The sequence below is a fragment of the Perca flavescens genome, chromosome 4 (assembly GCF_004354835.1).
Source record: "Perca flavescens isolate YP-PL-M2 chromosome 4, PFLA_1.0, whole genome shotgun sequence".
Lineage (NCBI taxonomy): Eukaryota > Metazoa > Chordata > Actinopteri > Perciformes > Percidae > Perca > Perca flavescens.
In genome coordinates, this window is record NC_041334.1 from 23,098,454 (window position 1) to 23,121,491 (window position 23,038).

The 23,038-nt window shown below is 39.2% G+C and overlaps 1 protein-coding gene across 3 annotated transcripts; it reads left to right on the forward strand.

Annotated features, from left to right (window-relative positions):
* Positions 1–1,214: 1,214 nt before the first annotated feature.
* camk1a (calcium/calmodulin-dependent protein kinase Ia) lies at positions 1,215–22,192 on the forward strand. Of its 3 annotated transcripts, XM_028575487.1 has the most exons (12): positions 1,215–1,441; positions 2,722–2,840; positions 13,942–14,073; positions 15,041–15,115; positions 15,947–16,085; positions 16,182–16,308; positions 17,398–17,473; positions 17,558–17,670; positions 17,769–17,847; positions 18,648–18,735; positions 18,886–19,051; positions 19,801–22,192. In XM_028575487.1, the coding sequence occupies exons 2-12, from the start codon at positions 2,755–2,757 to the stop codon at positions 19,902–19,904; spliced, it is 1,185 nt and encodes a 394-aa protein (XP_028431288.1). In that variant the 5' UTR covers positions 1,215–1,441; positions 2,722–2,754; the 3' UTR covers positions 19,905–22,192. The 3 variants fall into 3 exon arrangements, with proteins under 3 accessions (XP_028431288.1, XP_028431290.1, XP_028431289.1); XM_028575489.1 differs by lacking the exon at positions 2,722–2,840 and having other exon boundaries at positions 1,423–1,441; XM_028575488.1 differs by lacking the exons at positions 1,215–1,441; positions 2,722–2,840 and adding an exon at positions 11,013–11,072.
* The last annotated feature ends 846 nt before the right edge of the window (positions 22,193–23,038 follow it).

Consider the following 23,038-nt stretch of genomic DNA (forward strand, 5'->3'; position numbering starts at 1 on the left):
TTGTTGTCATTGTTTAATAAAAAAGATTTTTGATCAATATGTTTTCATGGACTGAGTGTTCAATCACTACCTCAAACATTTTTGATAATGACAGTGTTATTCCTGCAAAGTAGAGCAATTTATGGGTTTGACCATGGTCCAATATAATGACCAAAAAGCTGTGTTACCAGCATTTAGTATTTAGCATACTTGTTGTACATGTTTCAGATGTTTAGTTATTACAGGGCTGTTGATAGTGTTTGTATTCAGTCTGTGAATCCAAAATTGAGTGGCGTCATATAAAAAACTGCTTATTTACATCTAACTTAATTGGCTAGAAATGCACCTGTTGAAGGTGAGCACAATCAAAGTCAAAATCTCAGTATTTACTGCCTTTGGTTGTCTGCTGGGACCAGGAGTTGGATGGTTTGGGGATGGCTCGGGTAATAGAAATTATCTGCTGTTGTGTTTACAGCATGATGCAATATAGACCTCCAGAATATATTTAACTGTTATGCATCTACCTGAGAATAAAAGAGAAACACAAAAAAAAAAAATACAAGATACATATCATCATTCATCATCAATGTCCTCTGTTTGATAATAATAATATCGATCATCAAGGAAAAGATAACAGGAACATCTTACAATGTGTTGCAACACAAATAGCTCAGCAATAAATAAATAAAATCCTTTAAACTGATTGTTAAACTTTTCATATGACTGTCCGAGAGATGGTTAATACACTTTGGGGTATTTTTAGTCCTAATTGCTGTTGTATTTTGTCGTTTTTCCATACCCTGCAACTTAGGCTACTACCTCTGATGGGCCCTGTGACCTGTGACAGCCAACGTCCAGGTGGTCTTTATGAAGGGTCCCATGAGTGTGACAGTGTTGATGCTGTGGGAGAGGGCGTTGCCTCAAGATAAGTGAGAAATCAGAGCTTTAATCCCCTACAATTGTAGCCTTCATTAGGCCTATTGGTTTAAAACGTAGGCCTAACCTACTCCTTCATTGTGCAGCATATTTTCAGCATAAGGACTTGCATTGTACACATGCCGTTTGTGTGTGTGCCTTGTCAGTGTTGTATACTAAATTATTTACAATGACACGTTATGCCTGTTTTGCAAATAAGCCTGGGAAATTGTCTGCATACTCTGCTATAGCAGTGCGCGTTATCGACTGCGCTGCTGGAAGCTTTCAGAAAACAACAAGGTGTACAAAAAAATCTGTTCACACCTATATAACAGACGGTGGCTCGACTGTCATGAAGTGAATCCCAGATCACGTTTTTCGTTTTCAAGAGAACAGTGAGTGAATTTGTGCTGCACTATGTCCACAGACGTCTGGTTCTCTTGACGTCAGGAGAAGTCTGAGCGCACCCAGCGCTGCGCACAAGCACAGCAACCACATCGCTCCCAGAGGCAAGGAGAACACATCACAGCCACAGATCGCCGTTTAGGTATGTTTTTTTCCCAGTCATATATTCACCGAAACGCATCATCGATCGTGTACGTTTCTTACAGAAGTAGCCTACAACTTGTAAAGCTTTGTTTTGTGCGCCTCCATGTCGCATGTCTGCAGCCTCCTGATTTAACCCAGGGATGCTGCCTTCCTTTGACATACCCTTGAGCGCTGCGGTACGGTTCGCAAACCCACACCGCCTTTTCTCTCTGTAGCCTACTTGCATGATCCACACGAAAATCGGACTCATTTTCAGTATTGCAGACGTATCGCACCGGCAAAACGTTTTAATTCCCATTCAACCTCCCGCTTGCCATTCACGCCCTGCACCTTAGTGCAGAGCAGGTTATCTATTCCTCAGTGGAATACAGACTACAGTTTCCATTTCAGATTTGTTTTTGTTCAGAGCAACTCTAGAGCCTAATTGTTTAAAAGCTTCGGATGTTAAATATAGCACAAGTCCCCCAGCTGGTATCTGCCTCTACTGACCATGCGTTTGTTTTTGCGACGGTGTATGGTCCCTTCCTTGCGACTGTCTCTGCTGCACTGTTTGCCCTACTTTCTCTTATTTGTTGCTATTGGTCGGTTGTCAGCAAAGTACCCTGTAGTTGTTGTGGGTTGCAGCTTATTTTTATTATTATTATTTTTTTTTTTTTTTTTTTTTGGGGAGGCCCACAGCTTCAGTGGTTTCTTTTACTTTGACATTTCAGCTCTTATTAATCAATCATCATGCATATAAGAAGAAACTACCAACTTGTTTTTGAGTCCAAGCAAACTTGCTGCAATAACCAGGACATTTTATCAGGAAAATCAATAGTTTATTTAATAGCTGAAGGTTTTATGCAACAATCGGTCAGACCAGCTTACTCCACAGCGCTATGGAGATAGGTCTGGCATTGACTAGACAAACTGTAATTGACATATTGAACTGATACTGAGGCAGAATATATCTAAGTATATATATATCTTATCACTATAAATACTCCTCATTAAGTACATTAGACAGTGCAACGGTGTCATATTCTTATCTATTTTCCCCACTGTGTGCTGGAAGGATGAAAACCATTTTGCCCTTGAGGGAATTTTTGTCTTGAACACTTATTTTCATTAAAATCTCTTGTCTAATCAGCATTATAGTCATTGGTTTGATTTAGACAATCCTTCTGATCAGAGATGTATCTAGATTTGATTACACATGTGGTGGGTCAAAACTTAGTTGTGCATGCTCTGAGACTATTCACAATTTTTCTTTTTTTATCTCTTCTTTTTACCCTGTAGCTGTAGTGTGGCGAACCTGATCAGCATTGTAGGATGCCTCTTGGAGAGGATGGAAATGGGTGGAAAAAGAAGACATCAGACATCAAAGAACACTATGACTTCAAAGAAGTGCTGGGAACGTAAGTTGCGTTGGTAGTTTAATGCTGTTGTCAGGGTAAAGCTGGATGTCCGATGTGGAAAAGTGGGCAACTGCGCCAGTGCCCCAAACGCCTTAGCTTGTGTCAGTTAGGAAAGCAAAGCTCTTAAATTTTTCAAATATAATGTTAGCTCAATTTACCTCCATTGCAATGGTTCCATTTCCTCCATTGTGTTGGGGAGGCTGCAGAAGTCTCAGCAGTGAATGCCTTTAAAGCCTTGGAAACTATCTGCATCACTAGATACCAAAATAAGTATGTTTATGTGTGATTTGGATGAACGGACCCTTAAATATGTGGTAGAGGCCCTATCTTATAGGGTCTCCTTTGTCACATATATTCTTTATTATCAGAGATTTTGTCTTACATGGATCACATTGTGTTAAATAAAATCGCCACAAAACAATTGACAAACAGCAAGCATGGGGTCGGGTTGAGTTTCAGCACACAGCACTGGTTGTTTTCCAGAATTTGAGGCAAAATATAATGAATCTGCCATGTGTAGTCTGCAGTTTGCACTGTAATTGTTGTGTACTTGCAGGTAACAGAGTACATTCACAATTTACAGAGAAACCAAGGGGTCAAAGGGGGCCCACCACTAATTTTTCTCCCCCATCTGCATGCTGTGAGGGCTGCAGTATTTGAGTCTGGACTCTGGAGTCTCTCAAGAAACTTGACTGACATTTTTGGACGTGCCTGTCTCACACCTTGTCCTTGGCCGCTGTTGGATGCTGACTCCCACTTTTTTTTTTTCCTGGCCAATTTGACTTTCTGCTGAGCTATGCAAAAACATTTTAAATGGATTATGGATTGACTGATTAAAGGCAATATAAAATAAATATCATAGTATATATTAACAATAGCAATAACAACTTAACTGAATCTAGTTTTGGAAGCAACTTGCATATTTCCAAGTTGGTCTCTTATTACAGCCATGACTGTGATTTAATCATGAGTTTAAAATGACAATGCTAGAGCTAGAGCTGCATGTGAACAGTGTGTGTGTTTAACATGCATGTGTTTCATTTGCACGTGCAAATACAGTATGTTTGTGCAGTCACGTGTTGCAGATGAGTGGGTTTGTTACCAAACATGGTCAGTTCTTTCTTCCTGCCTTGGACATTATGCCAGCATTTGTGAACATGAGTATTTCAAATGTCACACTATTATATGTAATCAAAACAATATCACTTAGACAGCTAATGGCAGATTCACACGGGGGACTTTATTTTAGCCATTCAACACAAATTATCTATATTGTACAGTACAGCAGCAATCACTGATCTAAGCCAATCCTGCCAGGTCAGTGTAGATACTTTAATGTGCATAATGTGGAGAGCACATGATAATTAGGCTTTCATGTTGGCTCTGACTTGGGTTTTTTGTTGTGAGGAGCGTGGGAAGAGTCCTGAATGGATGTGCGCTTGTTGTAAGTGACAAACATGTTTCTCTTTGTATGAAAGCAGTGAAAGCCCATGTTTCATCCAGCAATTTTCCCTGAAACTAAATTCTAACTAAATTCAGTGGTTCATTTTTATTGTCCCTGAGTTATAAGTTTACAAATAATACAAATGAATGAAACCTTTAATTTTTTATATATAACCTGTCTATATCTGAATGTGTAAGAGTCAGCTGCACCTTTCTCTGCTCATGTGATGGTTGACTCGAGGGATGTGGGAGACAGTTGTGTGAACAAAGCATTGCAAATTATGTATTTCTCTTAATTTCTTAAGATGCTCAGGGCAAAAGGAAAGTTTTGTTTCTGCAGCTGCTGCCCAAGATTTGTCTGAAAAACTTTTAACAACTCAACTCACCTACGCGTGAGGTGTGGTCTGCATATTGGCACCCTATATTCCCTGTTGCTCATAGTCTGGAATCCAAAATAGATCACATTTCAATTTTGATTTCACTTTTTGTAATTTTTTTGTAATATACCACAAAATTAATTTGCAACCAGGAGGAGAAAGGTTGCCTTGTAATGGTGAGGGCTAGACTCACACAGACCTGTGACTGCACTCTCCAGGGGGGACAGGATTGAGCCCAGATGGTCAGGGGGCACCTCTCCACCCTCCCCCCCCCCCAAACTTAGTACAAGTGACCTAGCACACGTCCACCTGTGATGAGACGAGTGTGCCATATGGAGAGTGGTTGTTTTCTATCTTCGTGGAATCACACCTGCTTCCCCAGAGAGGCTGCACAGAATCAGATTTTAATGACTGTGAAACTCTGGTTCACATCCACAAAAGTGAAATAGCAGTGGGTAGATGATGAGGCTGTCTGGTTATGTCGAGTGCCGTAGGAGGACATCAAATAAGACTCCACCAGTCTCTGTCTCAGAGCTGTGCATGCTGTATGCAATGCACTTTGACCAGCAGTCTGTTTATTTGAGAATTCACTCAACTGCTGCTAAACGCTGATAACTTCTGTTATGATTCCACTGAGACTCGCAAGAACTTCAAACAGTGATTGGAATTTGAAGTATGATATTAAGTGTTATGTAACAAGGATTAAAAGAGTGAATTGCCAGGATAGTATGTTCCCATCTTTCATTTAAAAAAAAAAAAAATGGGGAAAGAAAGGTGTAGTAATATTCTTTCCCTCCTGTCACTATAGCTGGACCTGGCAGAGGGCAGAATTAATGTGTTGACGGAAAGCTCCTTATGCTCAGAGAGAAGATTACAGAGGAGCTCTATCCAGGAATTCAGTGTGTGAAATTAATTGATTTATGTTGAAAGTTTATATTCAGATCCAGCTAATCCTCACTGTTGTAGCTCTGTTTGGAGTCCACTTCAGGACACGCTGTCCTGGAGGTAGGGTTAGCATATTGAAACAACTCCCCCACTCTGCAGTTATCATGTCTTTCACTCTGGTCGCACATGTTTTGGCTTTTTTTTTAGTTATTTCAACTAACACTTTTCTCCTCCAATGTCATTTACCCCGAATTAAATGAATGAGACAGTTGAAGTATAAAGCTCTGATAGAACTCTTTATAACCATACTTCTGAGGCCTTGGCATTTATAGTTATGACGCTGTCTGAGTATTCAACGTCAATATGGAGCCATGCCTCTGGTTGCTTTTTTGTCAAATTAGGATGTAACACACTTTAAGATTCTAGGTGACTGGTGTTCTTAACTGTCATCTGGAGTCCGTCTTTACCCAGGGACTTTTTGTTAAAAACTGTATAGATGGGGGTAGAAAGTAAAGCAGCTTACCCATCACTGTAGCTGTTATGGGTTATAGTTGTAATTAGTGTAATTACTAAAACAATTTTAATAGTTTGATTAAATGTCCCATGAAATTACTTGAGAGATTGTAACTTTTGTTGTTTGTTGGATGTTAGGGTGAGACTTAAGGAGTAGTGATATTGATGCATGGACATTAGTTTAGTTTACGAGTCCTGTGGACAGAGATATCCCCGCAAGCTGGCAGCTCGTCTGACAGAAATTAAGTGCATGGGGCCAGTTAATGAAGTAAAATAATATCAGACCACAACACTGCAGTAAAAACAGTTCTAAACATCCACAGCAGAACACTTCTTATGTGTATTGCTGATACTCAATTCTCTTATCAGAGCTCTCCATCATAAAACTCTACACCAAACAAAATAGATGATATGATACAGAGCGGTTGTAGAACAAAACACTGAGAATATGGTGGGCCTTTGTGAAACTGTCTGGCAACTCAAAACATTGAGCTCAAATCAACTAAACCTGCAAAAATCTGCAAAGGTTGGTTGGTTCTCAGAATTTACCAGCACCCCTTTCATGCTATTTGATTAAATATTAAAATACATATTGACCTTTAACATTAGGAGGGCCCTAAGTAAAAAATCAAAGAGACATTTGGCATATGATAGTTGAATGTTGAAACCAGAAACAATGCATAACAGCAAGATATGGGGGAGGCCAGTTTTAAGAACTAATCGTGTAGATAATGTGTAGGAGCATAAACATTGTAAGTATACAGTACTAAATACTGTTAGAAAGCACTCGTGCTGGTTGTTTATAGAGAAGAGCAGAGGAGTTTGACCTACACATGACTTTAGTGTAGTAGATGGAAAACACACAGTTGTACAATTGTTAGCGAATGGTCCAGTCCCATGTTTTGTTGATAACGATTAGGCCTACATACAGTAATTTTACATTCCGACGTAAGAATGAATCTAGAGATTGTTTGGAATTAGATTATACTGTATGTCCGCACGTATCCACTCTTCTCCATCTGTCTCTCTCTCTCAAACACACACCACCAAGCACACACACAATATGGATTAAGGCTAAAAAGAGAAAAGCTTTTTCGGGACTTGGAAGGCATGTTGGGCTTGAAGGGAGCGCTTGCATCAGGTGAGATCGATAGACTTACGGATGCTCAAAGCTGTCTGATACAGGTCCAAGGGGCCTGACTCTGCCTGATGGATAGTGTCTTAAGAAAAAAAACAAGTAATATTTGACATTGCTGCAAACATCCATCATTTTGAGTGCAATGGGGTTTAATTACATCACACTCTCTGATCACATAGTTCATAATTGTGCAACCAGTCCTGGAGCCAGTTACACCAACTCTTCACAAACTTAGCCTAGTTATAATGTGTTTAGTGTTTACTAAGTGGAAATATACACATAACTAAATTAAAGCAGGTTTCACCACACAAACTAGTTAGTACCAAGATATTAGTTGTAAATAAATATTTACACCTGTCATGATTGGAAGTGCAGGCAGCAGGGGAAGGACCCAAACACAGATGAAACAGAAAGATTGGTGCAGTTCAAAGATTTATTGTACTTACATTATCTTACAGCCAGGTATTGGTAGTCAGGCAGAACAGGCACTGGTTGACAGATCATTACCAGGAGCAGATCGAGTCGGGTTAAGGTTTTTTGAAATCCAATGAACAATGTAACTGGCAAAGGAACAAAGGAAGTGGGCTGGTATTTGTAGAGCTGAATCTAATCAGAGGGAATGGAAAGGTGGCAGGCGGGTGGTGAGAAGGTGGGCTGGGAAGGCCAGGCAGAGCAGATGAGACATGTTTAAGCAGGTTTGTAGGTAGGCGTGGCAGCCAGGTCATGGGGAATGGAAGGACAGTCCGAAGACATCTGCTGGATGGAAGGAAAATGGCAATAGGTGGGCCTGGGGAATGGAGAATATGGCTGGGGGTGGGGGATGAAATACTTATTTTCGTAACAATCAAGTATCAAAAACTGAGGAGGACACACTGTTGGATGCTGTCCTCCTTTCCTACTCTTTCTTCAATGCCTAACGAATCTATCTCTTTCTCTCTTCTCTTCTTTTTCTGCTTGAGCAGCACTGGTTGAAGCCTGAAAATATTGTAAACAAATTAATAACATAACTAATTACATTGGTCGGACTGTTTCAGACTGATACCTCCGGTTCAGGCTGGTCCTCATCCTCAACACGTGCCTTTTTCAGTCACGGAAAATACTTTTCGATACTCATCTGGATTGAAGCAGCAAACATTCAGTGTAAGAGTAAAAAAATGACATAACATTATTCATAATAAGTTTATTTGATTCACAGCTGCTACATATAGTGTTTTGACCTCGACAATAGAGGATGGATACCTGAACGAACCGAGCAGGTCGGGACCCGACGGTACCCGATGGGCCGGGCCGGGTTCGGACAGATATTTAGAAATTATGTTCAGGTTCGGGTTGGGCTCGGTAACATCAGCACATAAGGCATTGAACATTTTAAATTTAAAAATGCTTATTATGTAGGTGCACGCCTGTGTTAACATGTGCTTGTTGCCCCATGTGTGCTGATGCGCTCATCTGTTGACATTTCCGAATGCCTACCTACAGTTGCTTAATAAAATCGGGCTTTCCAAACAAACAAACGTACATGTGTCATTAGTATGAGAAAAAAACGAGATTTTAACTGTTTCGGGCTCTGGGCGGGCTCGGACATAAATATCTTAATGCCTGTCGGGCTCGGGCCAGGTTCGGTTACTGCTCTGTCGGACGCGGGCCGGGCTCGGACAGAAAAATACAGCACGATCCGCACTCTACTCGACAATCCAACTGCATTTTACCGCAAACTTGCGACTAGTTAACTTTTTTAAAGCAGGCGTAATCGCTTGTTTGCCAAGGGTCGGGTCGGGACTCCAACATTAACACACTGACACCATTGTATTCAGAATATAAAATATTTTTATAGCACTAGCTATTTAATGTGTGATTGTGTAAAGGTGTTCACGAGATACCAACCTTTCGTGAAATTGTGAATTTCGCCAGCCATCTTCTCGTTTTGATGGAGACAGACGCTGTGTGCACGGAGGGGAGGGGCTGTGTGCGTATCTCTGTGTGTATGAGAGACGCGTGAGCGACAGAGAGACGGAGGAGAGCAGGGAAAGGAAATGCAGCTGAATGAATACGTTGCCTGTTTTAAATAGCGTAAAAAAAAAAGAAAAAAGAATAACGAAACGCAATATGTGGCGGCCGGTGTTGATTGTATGGTGCACCGCCACAAATTAATCTATGTGTGGGAAACACTGAGCTAGCTATACCAACTGACAAAACTGACGTTAGCTTGCTAATATTTGACCTGTTTACAGTGAAGAATAAAAAAAACATGGTACATGGTGCTTAATAATAATATAACCTGGGGAGATTTTAAATTACATTTCACAAAAATAATACAGTATAGGCCTACCTCAAATTACAAAATGGTATGATAACAACGTTTTGATAGCCTTAGCTAGGTTAGCATAATAAGATATGTCCCCACTCTTTCTAAACAGCTACCTCTGAAACACACATATTTCTCCATCTATGCATATATAAATAAAAACAAGTCATACCTACATTACACAAGCTTTGGAATTTATGCTACAGCTTGTGATGCTACAGGGATTTCCTGTTTAGATTGATTGCTTTTGGTTGGATGGTGTGATTTACACATTACTAAAGACTTGACTATTTCAAACGTTTTTTATGTTTTAATGGTGCAACTTAATTCATCACTTGTTAGCTAGTTAGCTGCTACGAACTTGGGAAGGAGTTTACCAACCAAACTAATGAAGGGAGTTTCTTTGCAACTTTTGAAGTTTTTTTAAATTTTTTTTTCAAAGATTTAAATGAATCCAATAAATTATAAGCAAATATAAAACAGCCTATTTGTGAAAAAAACAACAACACATTGATAAGGTTTACTGGCCAATAGGTAAGGAAAATACCAACAATTATTTCAATAGCTTAGCATTCTATGCACTAAAAAGGTATGTATAAAGGCATTAGGCCGCCCACATGTAATTGTAGGCCCAGTTTACACTTTACAATATGTAGTAGGTCTAAAGGGTTCCTGCTCCGTCTTTCTCTCAGTTAAGGGGTCCTTGGTTTAAAAAACATTGAAGACCCCTGCTCTAGAGCATGTGTTTGCATCCATGTAGTTAACATCTATCATGTTAAAATTCATTGCGAAGAATTTTTAGGTGATGCCTTTCAGACATGGAAGGGGCTAATAAGAGCACACGTATCATAATGAAAGCACTGCAGCGAAATGATAATGCGTGAATCAATATTTTCCCATATGGGCAGCTCATGTTCTGCTTATGGCTTAGGGGCTGACACCATCACTCACAGTTGTAAAATTACCAGACAGTTATATCATGCTTCATCCATCCATCTTTCTATCTATCTATCTATATATCTATCTATCTATCTATCTATCTATCTATCTATCTATCTATCTATCTATCTATCTATCTATCTACACTATCTTGTGCAGGTTTAGTATTAGTCTAAAAATATGCTTGTTCATGTACAGAAGAACAGCAGAGCATCAGCTATGAGTCTTGAGGCCAATGCAATGACTCAAATGAAACATATTTATTAATGTGCATGCCAGGATTTATTGGCATCAAATAAATAAAAGGATGTGTCAACATGTCAGAGGTCTGTTGCTGATTACTGGTGGAAAACAGAAAATGTGTGTTTTAATCTGAGAGTGAAGAAATATAAGTTTATAAATCTGGACAATAATCATTTCACTCCTGTCGAATGCTAAGATTAACACATTAGCTGGTAACTAAATGGCATCGGTTCAGAATAACAGCTACAGCAGCTTCCTGTCTTCCTCTGTCTGCTGTTCCTCTTCCCAAACCCCCTGAGAGCCCACCCCTACTAAGTCTCCAAGTACAAATTAGCAAGTAGCAACTGGGTGCTTAATTACAATGTGTCTCAAGGCAACAGTAGAGAAGTGTAAGCAAGCATTTTCTTCTTTTTTTGGAGTAACATGCAGACATGGAAACAAAGCATGGATCAGGTCACATACAATATAAACTTAAGTAAAAATGTGTAATCAGATATTTAATGTAGTACATTTGTGACAGTAGGAGTGGTGACAATTAATGAAATAACAGATACTTTTGTTACTGTCATAGTTGGTTCTTGTTAAACTGAAAATTACATTATTTAGTTGTGTGTTTAAGGGTCTGTTACATAAAAAAAACAATGTTCTTTTTAGCTGGATTTTGAGGATTGCAATGCCCTCATTGCACCATATTGCACTGCTCACCGATATTTTAGAAACAGCCGTGGTTGGGGCTCACATGACCATTTTTTGTTGTCTCAGATTGATTCATTTAGAAGCTAACTAGCTAGAGCTAAAACGGTGGGGCCATTATTGTAGCAAAACTATTAGCAAATGTGTGTGGAGAGTTGTGCAACTGTAACTCAATCCACGTGTCCGTAATCAGATTGGAAAATGTGTAAAGAAATTAAAAAGTGTATTGAGATTTTTAAATATGTAGAAACATCAGTAAATGAAAAAAGGCTGTATTGTTACTGAGGCACAATGCGAGCATAAAGGTACAGACAAATCGCCACACACATTTGCAGATCTCTGTCACAGCAGAAGTGTAGCAAAAGTAATGTGTAAAAAGACATTTACAGTAAGAGGCCTGCTGAGTTGTAACTGATATATTGTCTGTAGTTACAGCTCTTGGAGCAAAATACTAAGACTTTTCAGCCAATAATATTTATGTGCGCATTTACAGATTTGTCTACACATTTAAAAATCTTAATACACTTGCAAATCTGAACACGCATTTGCAGATTCCTGTACACCTTCAAAATCTCTGTACCCATTAAGAGATTATTTTACAATTTACAAATCTGATTACGCACACACAGATTAAGATACAGTTGCACAACTCTCCACACACATTTGCAAATAGTTTTGCTACAATAATGGCCCCAAAACGATTAGTGGATTAATTGAATCGTAGATTGACAAAATTAATTGGCTGCTATTATGATAATTGAATAATCATTTTGTAACTCAATTTAAAGCATAAAAGCCAAACATTCTTTGCTTCCAACTTCTCAAGTGTGAGATTTTAGTGCTTTTCTCTGTTTTCTATCATCGTAAACTAAATATTTTGGGTTTTTAACTTTTGGTCTGACAAAATAAGACATTTGAAGACCCAGCCTTGGGTTCTGTGACACTGTGAGAGGCATTCTTTTTACACTGTGACAGGAATTCTTTTTTTTTAAATAATTATAATAATCATTAGTTGCAGCCCTGTAACCAACAAAGCTTTTTCTCCATGCATGGCCAGAAACAGAATCATATAGTTTTTAGTTCCCACTATAAATTCACGTCAGTCACCACCTTTAGGGTTCTACCTGTCTGTCTGGTCCATTGACCCTTCTATTTTAAACAGCCAACAAGGCTAAATAGATTATTACTCACTGATAACAGAGATTTGACGCCCCTTTGAGGAAACCCTCACTGTAAATGCTGCAGACTTAAACACATTAACATGCTGTTATGGGTCGATGCAAATTGGAGCTTTATGTGATTTTGCTTTTAGATTATTTTAAGGACTTTTAGAAAAATGAAACCGGAGATGTGTGTGAGAATCATCTCTCCTCATGTGCATCAGCTTCACTATGCAAACGTTTCTGCTTCGCTGGTTCGTTGAGCACAAGATGGCCACGGTACATAGAAAAGGATTACCACAGATCCACATTGGGCATTTATTATGACATGATGATGGGAGGAGGTGTACTGGGAGATGCTCAGGGTTGCGCAATAACTCTTCCGCTCTGTAATTAACTGTTAATAACCATTAGAAGCAGAATAAACAGAAAATGAGAGAGGTTTGCCTCCATCTTATGTTATTGACATCTGCATGTTAAATGAAGTTAAGACTGAGAACTCCTCACACGCTCCACAGATGGAAAATAATTGGGAATATTTGCTAAAACATGAACATTGAACTCCCATTGTGCATTGCATGACGGTGCTGTTTCACACACACATGTAAAGGAGCCCTGCGGTTGCTAACAATCCTCCTGAGCTCTCTCCCACGTTCCTAAGGGGAGACTGTGTAAATACACACTATTCTCCCTCTCACCATCACCATAATCCATAATGCAGTATAGTCTCCCTCAGGAACAGCCACACTACATTTACTGTATCTATTATTTAATAGATTAAAAATAGTTTCTTTTTTATTTTATTTTTATTTTATAAGCAAGGGATATTACTACAAATGTCTGTATGTGACTGTTACTTCACCTCCTGAGCTTTTTCTCAGTCCCCCCCACCCCCCAAAAAAATACTTTTGCTAATGTCACCATTTTAAATTATTCATCTAAACACCACTCACACACACAAACACAAATGGCGGAATGGAGGGTATTTGGAGATCTTTTTTTAAAAAGCTTGAGAGACCAGACAACATACATATCTACCATATGGACTTTATTTAGTGTGGGAATCAACCAAAAACACACATTTGCACTGAAAAGATAACAAGTATTATACAATGATTTGCATGAAAAGCTCTAAATATTCTGTCATTAGTACCTTCTTTTGTGTAACATTTTCAATCCATCATGGCCTGTAGCCTAAGAAGAATGAATCCTACTTTAGCTCTCCCATCTTGTCCATTTCACCCCACACTCCCACACATTTCGCTTTCTTTCTCTAACATGTGCATATGTGTGTGTGTGTGTGTGTGTGTGTGTGTGTGTGTGTGTGTGTGTGTGTGTGTGTGTGTGTGTGTGTGTGTGTGTGTGTGTGTGTGCTATGTGTGTGTTTCCACTGCTTGTGTTTTAGGGGAGCTTTCTCAGAGGTGGTTTTAGCAGAGGAAAAGAGGACCCAGAGGCTGGTGGCCATCAAGTGCATCCCTAAGAAAGCATTGGAAGGCAAAGAGAACAACATTGAAAATGAGATTGCAGTACTACACAGGTGAGGTCACTGAAGTTCCTTGCGATGCGTCAGCTGTTGCTTTGTGTCCAGCGGGAGGAATTAGTCAGTGCGGCCTCTTCCAACAATGCATGTGCAGTTGCACAATGTATGCAAGGGGTCAAGTGAATGGGTGACTAAATGCATGGTGTCAGTAGAAACAGTAGGATTGTGCACCGGAAATGTCAGGAGTAAAGAAGATAGACCTATTTTTAGTGTTCCTGTTGCCAGGGCAACAGCACACAGAGGCGGAGATGGTGTGGAGTTCCCCGCAGCAGTGTATTGAAGAAAGAGAAAGAGACATAGAGGGTGGAGAAGTGGAGAGGGGGTGGGGTATGATAGAAGGAGAGAGATATGGCAGAATGGGAGGAGAAGAGTTTGGCCAAATACTTAAAGTCACTGTTAAATAAATAACAGAGCCATGAGAGCAAGAGCTGTGAAGAAAGTTAATATGAAAAAAAAACAGACTAGAAGTCACATCTCATCTGCTGATTTGTTATAGCGATGGTGTGTTCATATGCTTGAGAGCCAAGAGAGATGCATGATTGTCTGTTGGCTGGTATCCTAACAACAATTTTGTGTGTGTGTGTGTGTGTGTGTGTATGTGTGTGTGTGTAAGAATAGTATTTTTATAGTTATTCTGTCAAGCACTGAATCTCCAAATATGTTCTTTGTTACTGGTTCCAGCTGCATATCACTGGTCATTGTCATTCTTAGCAAGAGGTAGTTAGTATCTGAAGCTTTTCTGTATCTGATCTTATAGTTTGCATTTTAGGAGAGGAGTACAAACACACCTTTCTGATCCCAATTAACTGTCAGGCTTTTCATAGAAAAGAGAGAACAGGCCACTCTAAATTTGAAGTATGCAACAAGAATGCCATCTGGTGACCAATTTCCAGTAAGCATGAGAGAAATGTGGCTCAATGCAACATTTTCTATGTTCTGATTTCTGTTAATTTATCTTCCTCAGAATCAAGCACCCCAACATTGTTACGCTGGAAGACATTTTTGAAAGTACATCCCATCTATACCTTGTCATGCAGCTGTGAGTTCTTTTTTCTCTTTATCTTACACAAGGACCAATTGTATGACAGAAGGGGTGCATTTAGCATCCATTTTTACTGTACAGATTTGATTAATCCGTTTGTTGATTTACTAAAAAATGATTTGCATCAGCAGAAATGCCAAACATTTTTGGGTTACCATATAAAATGGGACTATTTACATCACTGTGAATCAAATATATTTGGGTTTTGGGTTTGTCAGACAAAACAATACATCTTTAAATGTCACCATGGGATCTGAGAACTTTTTTTTTTTAATATTTTTTTGGGCATTTTAGACCTTTAATGACAGGACAGCTGAAGAAGTGAAAGGGGAGATAGAGGGGGAATGACATGCAGCAAAGGGTCACAGGTCAGAGTCGAACCTAGGCCCGCTGCATCAAAGAGTAAACCTCTATATGTGGCCGCCCGCTCCACCAACTGAGCTATCCGGGCAGCTGCAAACTTATCTTAATCATTTAGTTAAGCTACAGTTTCCCCCCCAAATAGCTTTAAGGATAATGTTATTCCACTTCTAGTGTCATATATATTCATATATACAGAATATCCTATATGTATTATAAATAATCTGTATCAGTTCAAATACTCAATTTTTAACACCACCAAATATTTTAGATGTCTAGATGTATAATTTTATACACAAATTCTGTCAAATTCAGCCTGATACATTTGGTAACTTATGTATCCAGAATTTTAAAAAGAGTTTTGTGGTTTGTACAATATTTAGCTGCACAGCATACGCTTTACTTGCAGCCAAAATTCAATACAAAACCAGTAATGTTTAGCTGTTTTCCATGATTTTCACCTGGCAGGGTATCTGGAGGTGAGTTGTTTGACAGGATTGTGGAGAAAGGTTTCTACACAGAGAGAGATGCCAGCCAACTCATCCACCAGATCTTGGATGCAGTCAAATATCTCCACGATATGGGGATCGTCCACAGAGACTTGAAGGTATCATAGACATAAATATAACAGCTCAATCTGGCTTGCATTTGGCCCTTTTTTCTCCCATACAAACTTCTTTGATTGCTCTTCTCGTTTTTGCAGCCAGAGAATCTGCTGTATTACAGTTTAGATGAAGACTCCAAAATTATGATCAGTGACTTTGGACTGTCAAAGATTGAGGGAGCAGGCAGTGTCATGTCCACAGCATGCGGTACTCCTGGATACGTGGGTAAGGCATTTATTTCGCTGGTCAGCCAGACTCTCCTCACCACTCCCCTCTCTTTAAAGGTCCCATGGCTTTATGAGGTTTTTTTAACATTAAAATGCATTCCCCCAACCTGTCTGTGGTCCCCCAGTGGCTAGAAATGGTGATAGGTGTAAACCGAGCCCTGGGTATCCTGCTCCGCCTTTGAGAAAATTGAAAGCTCAGATTGGGCCAATCTGGAATCTTCCCTTTATGTTGTCATAAGGGGAAAGGTTACCTCCCCTTTAGAAAGGAGAGAGTTCTCTGTGCTTCTGCAGTTCACAATAATCCGGTGCAACCAGGGCAAAACAAGACAGTGTAGAATGAAAGGATCGCCTGTTTCGATGTTTTGATGTAAGGTTACATAGAAACATTAGTCACTGTTATGCACCTTAAAAAATAAAAAAAACTATGAATTAAGAAGACATCTGTGTTGCACCAGCGATCCTTTCACGTTACCTCCCTTTTCTCTGCTTTGCCCGCCCAGAGAATTTGGCCCGCCCATGAGAAAGAGAGACACATCATGGCTTGCAAACGAGCGAAGCATGGCAGTTGGTCAAGGCCACACCCCCACCCTCCACCTTGCCCCGCCTCCCTCAATAGCATTTAAAGATACAGACACAGAAATGGCACGTCCTAAGGAAAGCTCATTGTGGGACTGGCTCTAGTGGCTGTAATTCTGCACCAAGGCTGAATTTCAGGAAAGAGACTTACAGTATTAGGGGACCACTAAGGCCTATATAAAAGCATACAAAAAGCAGCATGTCATAGGACCTTTAATGTGAGCTCAGCACTGATATTCCCTCTTTATTCATTGCGTTGTGAGAGGCTCTTACATCCACTACTGAGTCAATTGGAAGTGTTTCACAAGTGCTCTCTAGCTGTTTAGCGTGCCCTACCAGATCACATGGTATCACTGAAAGGTCAAGATTACTCATATTCACCCCCACTGCTGCTCTGTCTGTGTCGTATATTTTCCGCTTTTTTCCTGAATATCTGCTGTGTGCATGTGTGTGTGTGTGTTTGTCTGTGTGTGTGTGTGTGTGTGTGTGTGTGTGCGTGTGTGTTTCCCAGCTCCCGAGGTACTCGCTCAGAAGCCATACAGCAAAGCAGTGGACTGCTGGTCCATAGGAGTTATTTCTTATATTCTGTAAGTCTAAGCTCATTTATCACTGAGAAGTATGTAAAGTGATAATTTTCTAGTTTTGAATATGTTCCTATATTGCTCCCTCAGGTTATGTGGCTATCCTCCGTTTTACGATGAAAATGATGCCAAGTTATTTGAGCAGATTCTGAAAGCAGAGTATGAATTTGATTCTCCGTACTGGGATGACATCTCAGATTCAGGTACTAGCGATTACAAAAAATATGTACAGCAGGTTCAACAGTGAAAACTAACAAATCAGAGTGGACTATTATACCATGAACTTGATTTTTGTTTGCAGCCAAAGACTTCATCTGTCACCTGATGGAGAAAGACCCTTTGAAGAGATATACATGTGAGCAGGCCCTCCAGCACCCATGGTGAGAAAGTCAAAATACTAATTATCTTTATATCTCAAATAATATCTAAAAAGTACATTCATACTTACTAATCCCCTTTCAATATGGCTGTGTCGTGCTGAAATCTATTTGTCAGTTTGTTGATTGAAGGAACAAAAAACGGTGGGAATTTCAATTGAACTGAAATTAATCAACATTTTTTGTAATAGATTAGACATATTTATCAAGCATTCTTTAGCTTCATGTGAGGATGTGCAGCTTGTATATGCTTTATATCAGTGTAAATTGATAATCTTTGAGATTTGGACTGTTGGTCAACCAAAACAAGCAATTTAAAGACATCACTTTGGGCTCTTGGAAATTATAATGGCCATTTTACAGACTGAAAATGAATCAATTAATTGACAAAATAATCAACAGTAGGTCTGCAGCTAACAACTATTGTGTATTATAGATTAATTTGTTGATTATTTTCTCAATTAATTGATGAATCTCTTGAAGTAGTGAAATAGTAAATATGCAGTGTAATATCACAGAGCTGAAGGTGACTCAACACCTCACACTCAAATGTATTGTTTTATACAACCAACTGTGAATTTAGTTTACTATCATATACTATATACTATAGTGTATGGTGTGACAAAGAAAATTATCATATCTTTACAATTGAGAGCTGGAACTAGCTAAAGTTATCAAAAATGATCAAAATAGTTGCAGATTTATTTTCTGTTGATCTACTAATCTGCAAATAATACAATGAATAAGCCCCAGCCAGGCGCCTCAACTGCCTGTAAATTCTCAAATTTGTGTTGACTTTACAGGATCTGCGGAGACACAGCTCTGGACAAAAATATCCATGAATCTGTCAGTGCTCAGATCAAGAAGAACTTTGCCAAAAGTAAATGGAAGGTCAGTGCCTTGGCTGAATTATACAGCAGCCTGCTGAAAGAGCAGTATTGAGATTGGCAGGAGAACATTTTGTACGCCTTTGCTGTTTTTCTCCCTCAGTAGCTGTCACACACAGACAGGTTTTTCCTTCCTCTGTCTCTCTCTCTGTAGCAAGCATTTAATGCCACAGCGGTGGTGCGCCACATGCGAAAGTTGCAACTGGGCACTAGTCTCGAGGGACCCAGTCAGATTACTCCCACCAGTCCCTGCCATGGACATCTGCTCCCAGAGGAAGAGGAGGAGGAAGATGATTTGGGGAATGGGGAGGAGGAGAGCTGTAAGTTATCGGTTTACAGTGAATGAACAAACACTATTTTCTGTCTCTTTTGACTTATAATAATCATGACCCAGTATGTCGTTAAATGGTAAGTAAAGTAAGATAATTCAACTAAATTGAATGGTTAAATTGTGGGAATCTTTCTTAAATCTATAGTACCATCTATCCCATATGGCATGAATGCAGCATACATATGTATAGAAGGCAGAAAAGGAGGAGACTCAGATAGTACCTAGAGAAGGGAAGAAGGGAGAGGTATGCATGGGATTGAATAGAAAAGGGAGGATGAAAGGGATGAATGAGTGTAAAGAGGGATAGAGGGATGGAGGTGAGTGGATGAAGGCAAGAGACAGGAGTCAAACAGGAGACTGGGTCAACCAGGTATACTGGCTACTATACATCACCAGGTGATGAGAGGTTTAGCTGAGTCATGACCTTGCTCCTGAACATGAGTTAACTTGTTAAAAGAAAATTATAGTATTTTCAACCTGGGTCTTATTCTCATAACTGTGGCCGTTATACCTTTTTGTCATGCTTACCTTGCACTTGCCACCTCAAAACACTGAAAGTAAACACAGCAATGAGTGTATATCTGTTGTTTTGTAGGAGTCAAATTTCCCTTATCTCCACAAGGAGGTGGTGAGTGCAAGGTTATTATGACCCATATCCAGAATGGCCACAATTATGAGAATAAGAGAAATGCTAGTCATATGTTCATATGTTCCCTTGTTTTGCTCTAATCTTTTCAGTGTCCCACTACGAGGATGGCCGTCGTGGAAGCACCGAGGGCAGCGCAGATCGGGACAGCCTGAGAAGCTGCACCTACTGCTGCAGGCCAGCCAGCCGCGTTTGAGCACAACCTCCTGTTGTCATGGTGACATTGTATCCCTGGAGCGCCCAGAGCCCGTCCGCCCGCCCAGTCTGGCCAGGAATGCAGAATAGTTATCAGGCAATGTCCACCAGAGTACATCCACAGTGAGCAGGTCACTGTCCCAGTGTGGAGAACCATTCTGTAAGTCTTTTAGTCCCAAACAAAAAAAATACACATCCCTACTCAAGACACAGAAGTTTTAAATTTTTTTTTTGCAGAACAGAAGGAAAGGCTGCTCCGAGTGGACAGTGATTTAAAGAAAGGGCCAGTCTGCATGATTAGCAACCTGACATGTAGTTGTCCTTTGTGCAGCTATAGCAGACTAGGGATCATGTGTGTTCATTACAAGAACTGGTTTTGGATGTTAGTTTCAGGATGGATCCACGCGTCTGGAGTCTTCTCCATTATTTTTGTTCTCACATTATCTGTCACATCTACCTCTAATCATAATTACCGTCTGTCTACATCCATATGGCTCACACAGTCTACATTACTGGCAGCTTTCTCCAAAAATCTGGCCGGACAGGGCACAAAGAAAAGGGGAACGCTTTCTAGAAAGAAATACTGAAAGCTACTCCTGCATGTCTTTTAACTCCTTACCCATCAATGTGACTCGGTCTAGTCACTGATCAAGTAGCTGTTTAGTTGAATAGAGTTAATCTCAAGGCATGACTTCACTGCCGATGCCACCTTGCCCATTTGTTCTGTTTGAACATTGTCTTTTTTTGCTCATATTAACTGTTTCTGTCCTTTTATAAGTAGTTATTACTTTTGTTTAAAGCCTTTTTACAGAAAGTGGAGGGTGATTCTGAGGGTTATGGACTCTATATTCTGGCTCAGACTGGGTTTGTGAAGATCGGTTCTGAACTGGAGTGACTGCATGTATCTGTTTGGGAAAACATTGAAATATGAATATTAAAAGAATACTTATTTTTTGTTTAGTTTTATGGCTTTTAGAGGCTCAAACTGAGATCCCCGTCTAGACTAAAAGCCTGGACTCAAAGTCTAAGTCTGTAAATCACAGGAATCGGAACTTCCTCTGTGGGCTCACATCATGTTAGGAGGAGTCATTTTGAATGTGCGATTATTTTGAGAATCTACTGTGAGTGGGAAGAAAACCATCATATTCATATCACACTCATCCTACCTGTTCTGTTTCTGATAAGCGTCTAAATATCAGCCTGCTGTCAGTCTCTGGATCTTATGCCGAGTCGCAGGGATCTCAGTCTGGGCGCTCTGCCTGCTCTGTGCTGTGCACCTCTAGTGGAAGAAGTTTTGGTCTATTGTTTGCATGACCTGGTTAAATATGTTTACATGAATGATGATCAATTAATATAAACACACATGATTATTATTACTCTGTTGTATTGAAAAATGATGTAATACTGTAATTTTGAGGTATATAATGTGAAGTGAGTAACACCAGAAGTAATGTTGTCGACAAAGTACAACACAGCACAGTGGACTTATCATTTGCATTGACTATGATGGTCAAGTGACATTTCTCTTGTACTGTTTATTTACAACTCAATTATTGTTTTTTTTTTAGTCTGTTTTCTTGCCGTTGCTTATGTAGAATCTATTTATTATTCACTGATACCCAGGCACAAGCAGAAAAAAATACACATCTCCTAATTTTACACAGGTGCCAGCCACAGTACAAAACATGAAAGAAAAACATCACGGTGCTGGAAGCATTACCTGTCTGCCATGGGAGCAGCTTTCAGTGTGCTCGCTCTACATTTGTCCTCCTGGGTAGATGAACTACAGCACTAAAGCCATACAATGAAGTGGGGATGTTTTACTGTAGATTCACATATGTCGTCATCTTATAAATATACGGCTCAGATGAAGGATGACGATGTTTCGGCACAATATGTAATGTAAAGAAAATCTCCCTGAAACTACTTTAATCCTGATATTAATCATACCATACCATTGCTAATTTAAAGTATGTCATGACACAATGCTGTGTTATTAGTTAACTGTAGAGATAGCCAACCAATCCCGCATAAAACCAGTTTCCTCGATATGTCATTGATACTTACAGGTCCATAGTACAATAAAAGAAGGCAATCACTCTAGATTTACATGACTGTAAGTGTGGAAAATATGCAAACTGTGTGAAGGGCTTCATGTTAACTGTAAGATAGCCAATGTTAATGACTTTAATAACCTGGCTATTTTTTGTTTGGTAATGACCTTATATTGAATCTTACCTGGGATTTGTTTCAACTTGGCTGTGTTTTAAAAAAAAGAAGAAGCTTATTTTACCCATTACAAACACATCTAAATGCATAAAGAAACACATGTATATTATATATATATATATATATATATAAATATAAGTATATATTGTATATCCTTTTTTGTAAAAGCTGTTTTGAGCTACAAATGTATGGATGCAATGCATCATGGGTTATTTAACAAGATGTGAGAAAATATAGTGATTTGTACTCACAGAGATATGATTGCAGGAAATGAAAATAAAACCTCCTTGTCTATGCATTGTGTGTTCTGTCATACAATAACTTTACTTTTAGATGTGCACGTAAAACGCTGAGTTGTGGAAACAATTCAAACATTTAAACTGTGGTGATTACAAATGACATGCACGATACAACAGATCACTGAATTTAAAAAGAAATGTGTATAACTTAATTATTGTACCTCTTTACTATGTATTAAGCTACCTATTCCTTATATTGTCATACTGAGTGAGCAATATGCAAGACTAGTGATTTCAAAGATACAAACAATCATCACATGTACAATGTAATGCAACCCAAATAGCACCTTTGCAAATTACAGCCTCAAAAGAATTACCACAATAAACTATGATCATGGATTGTATTACAATATATATGGCTAGATGTTAATGGCTATTCCTAGAGATGTAGGATTTTAAAGCTAAATATCAGCTTTATTCTTCGGGTATACTGATAATTATTATTCATACAAAGATTTATGTTCTATTATTTTCTAAAAGAAATCCTCACCTCCCGTCATTCATTAACAAATAAATGTTCACAATAACCTGGTGTTTGTGACTTTTAACTGTTTTTCACTTTGCCCACATGTTTCATCAATGTGGAAATACACTAATTTGTCATTAT

Excerpts from the sequence above, each read along its gene's own strand:
- camk1a (XM_028575487.1), top strand. The coding sequence starts at position 2,755 with ATGCCTCTTGGAGAGGATGGAAATGGGTGGAAAAAGAAGACATCAGAC. Across the intron at positions 17,671-17,768 it reads GGATGACATCTCAGATTCAG|CCAAAGACTTCATCTGTCAC; the intron begins GTACTAGCGATT and ends TTTTGTTTGCAG. Across the intron at positions 18,736-18,885 it reads TTGCCAAAAGTAAATGGAAG|CAAGCATTTAATGCCACAGC; the intron begins GTCAGTGCCTTG and ends CTCTCTCTGTAG.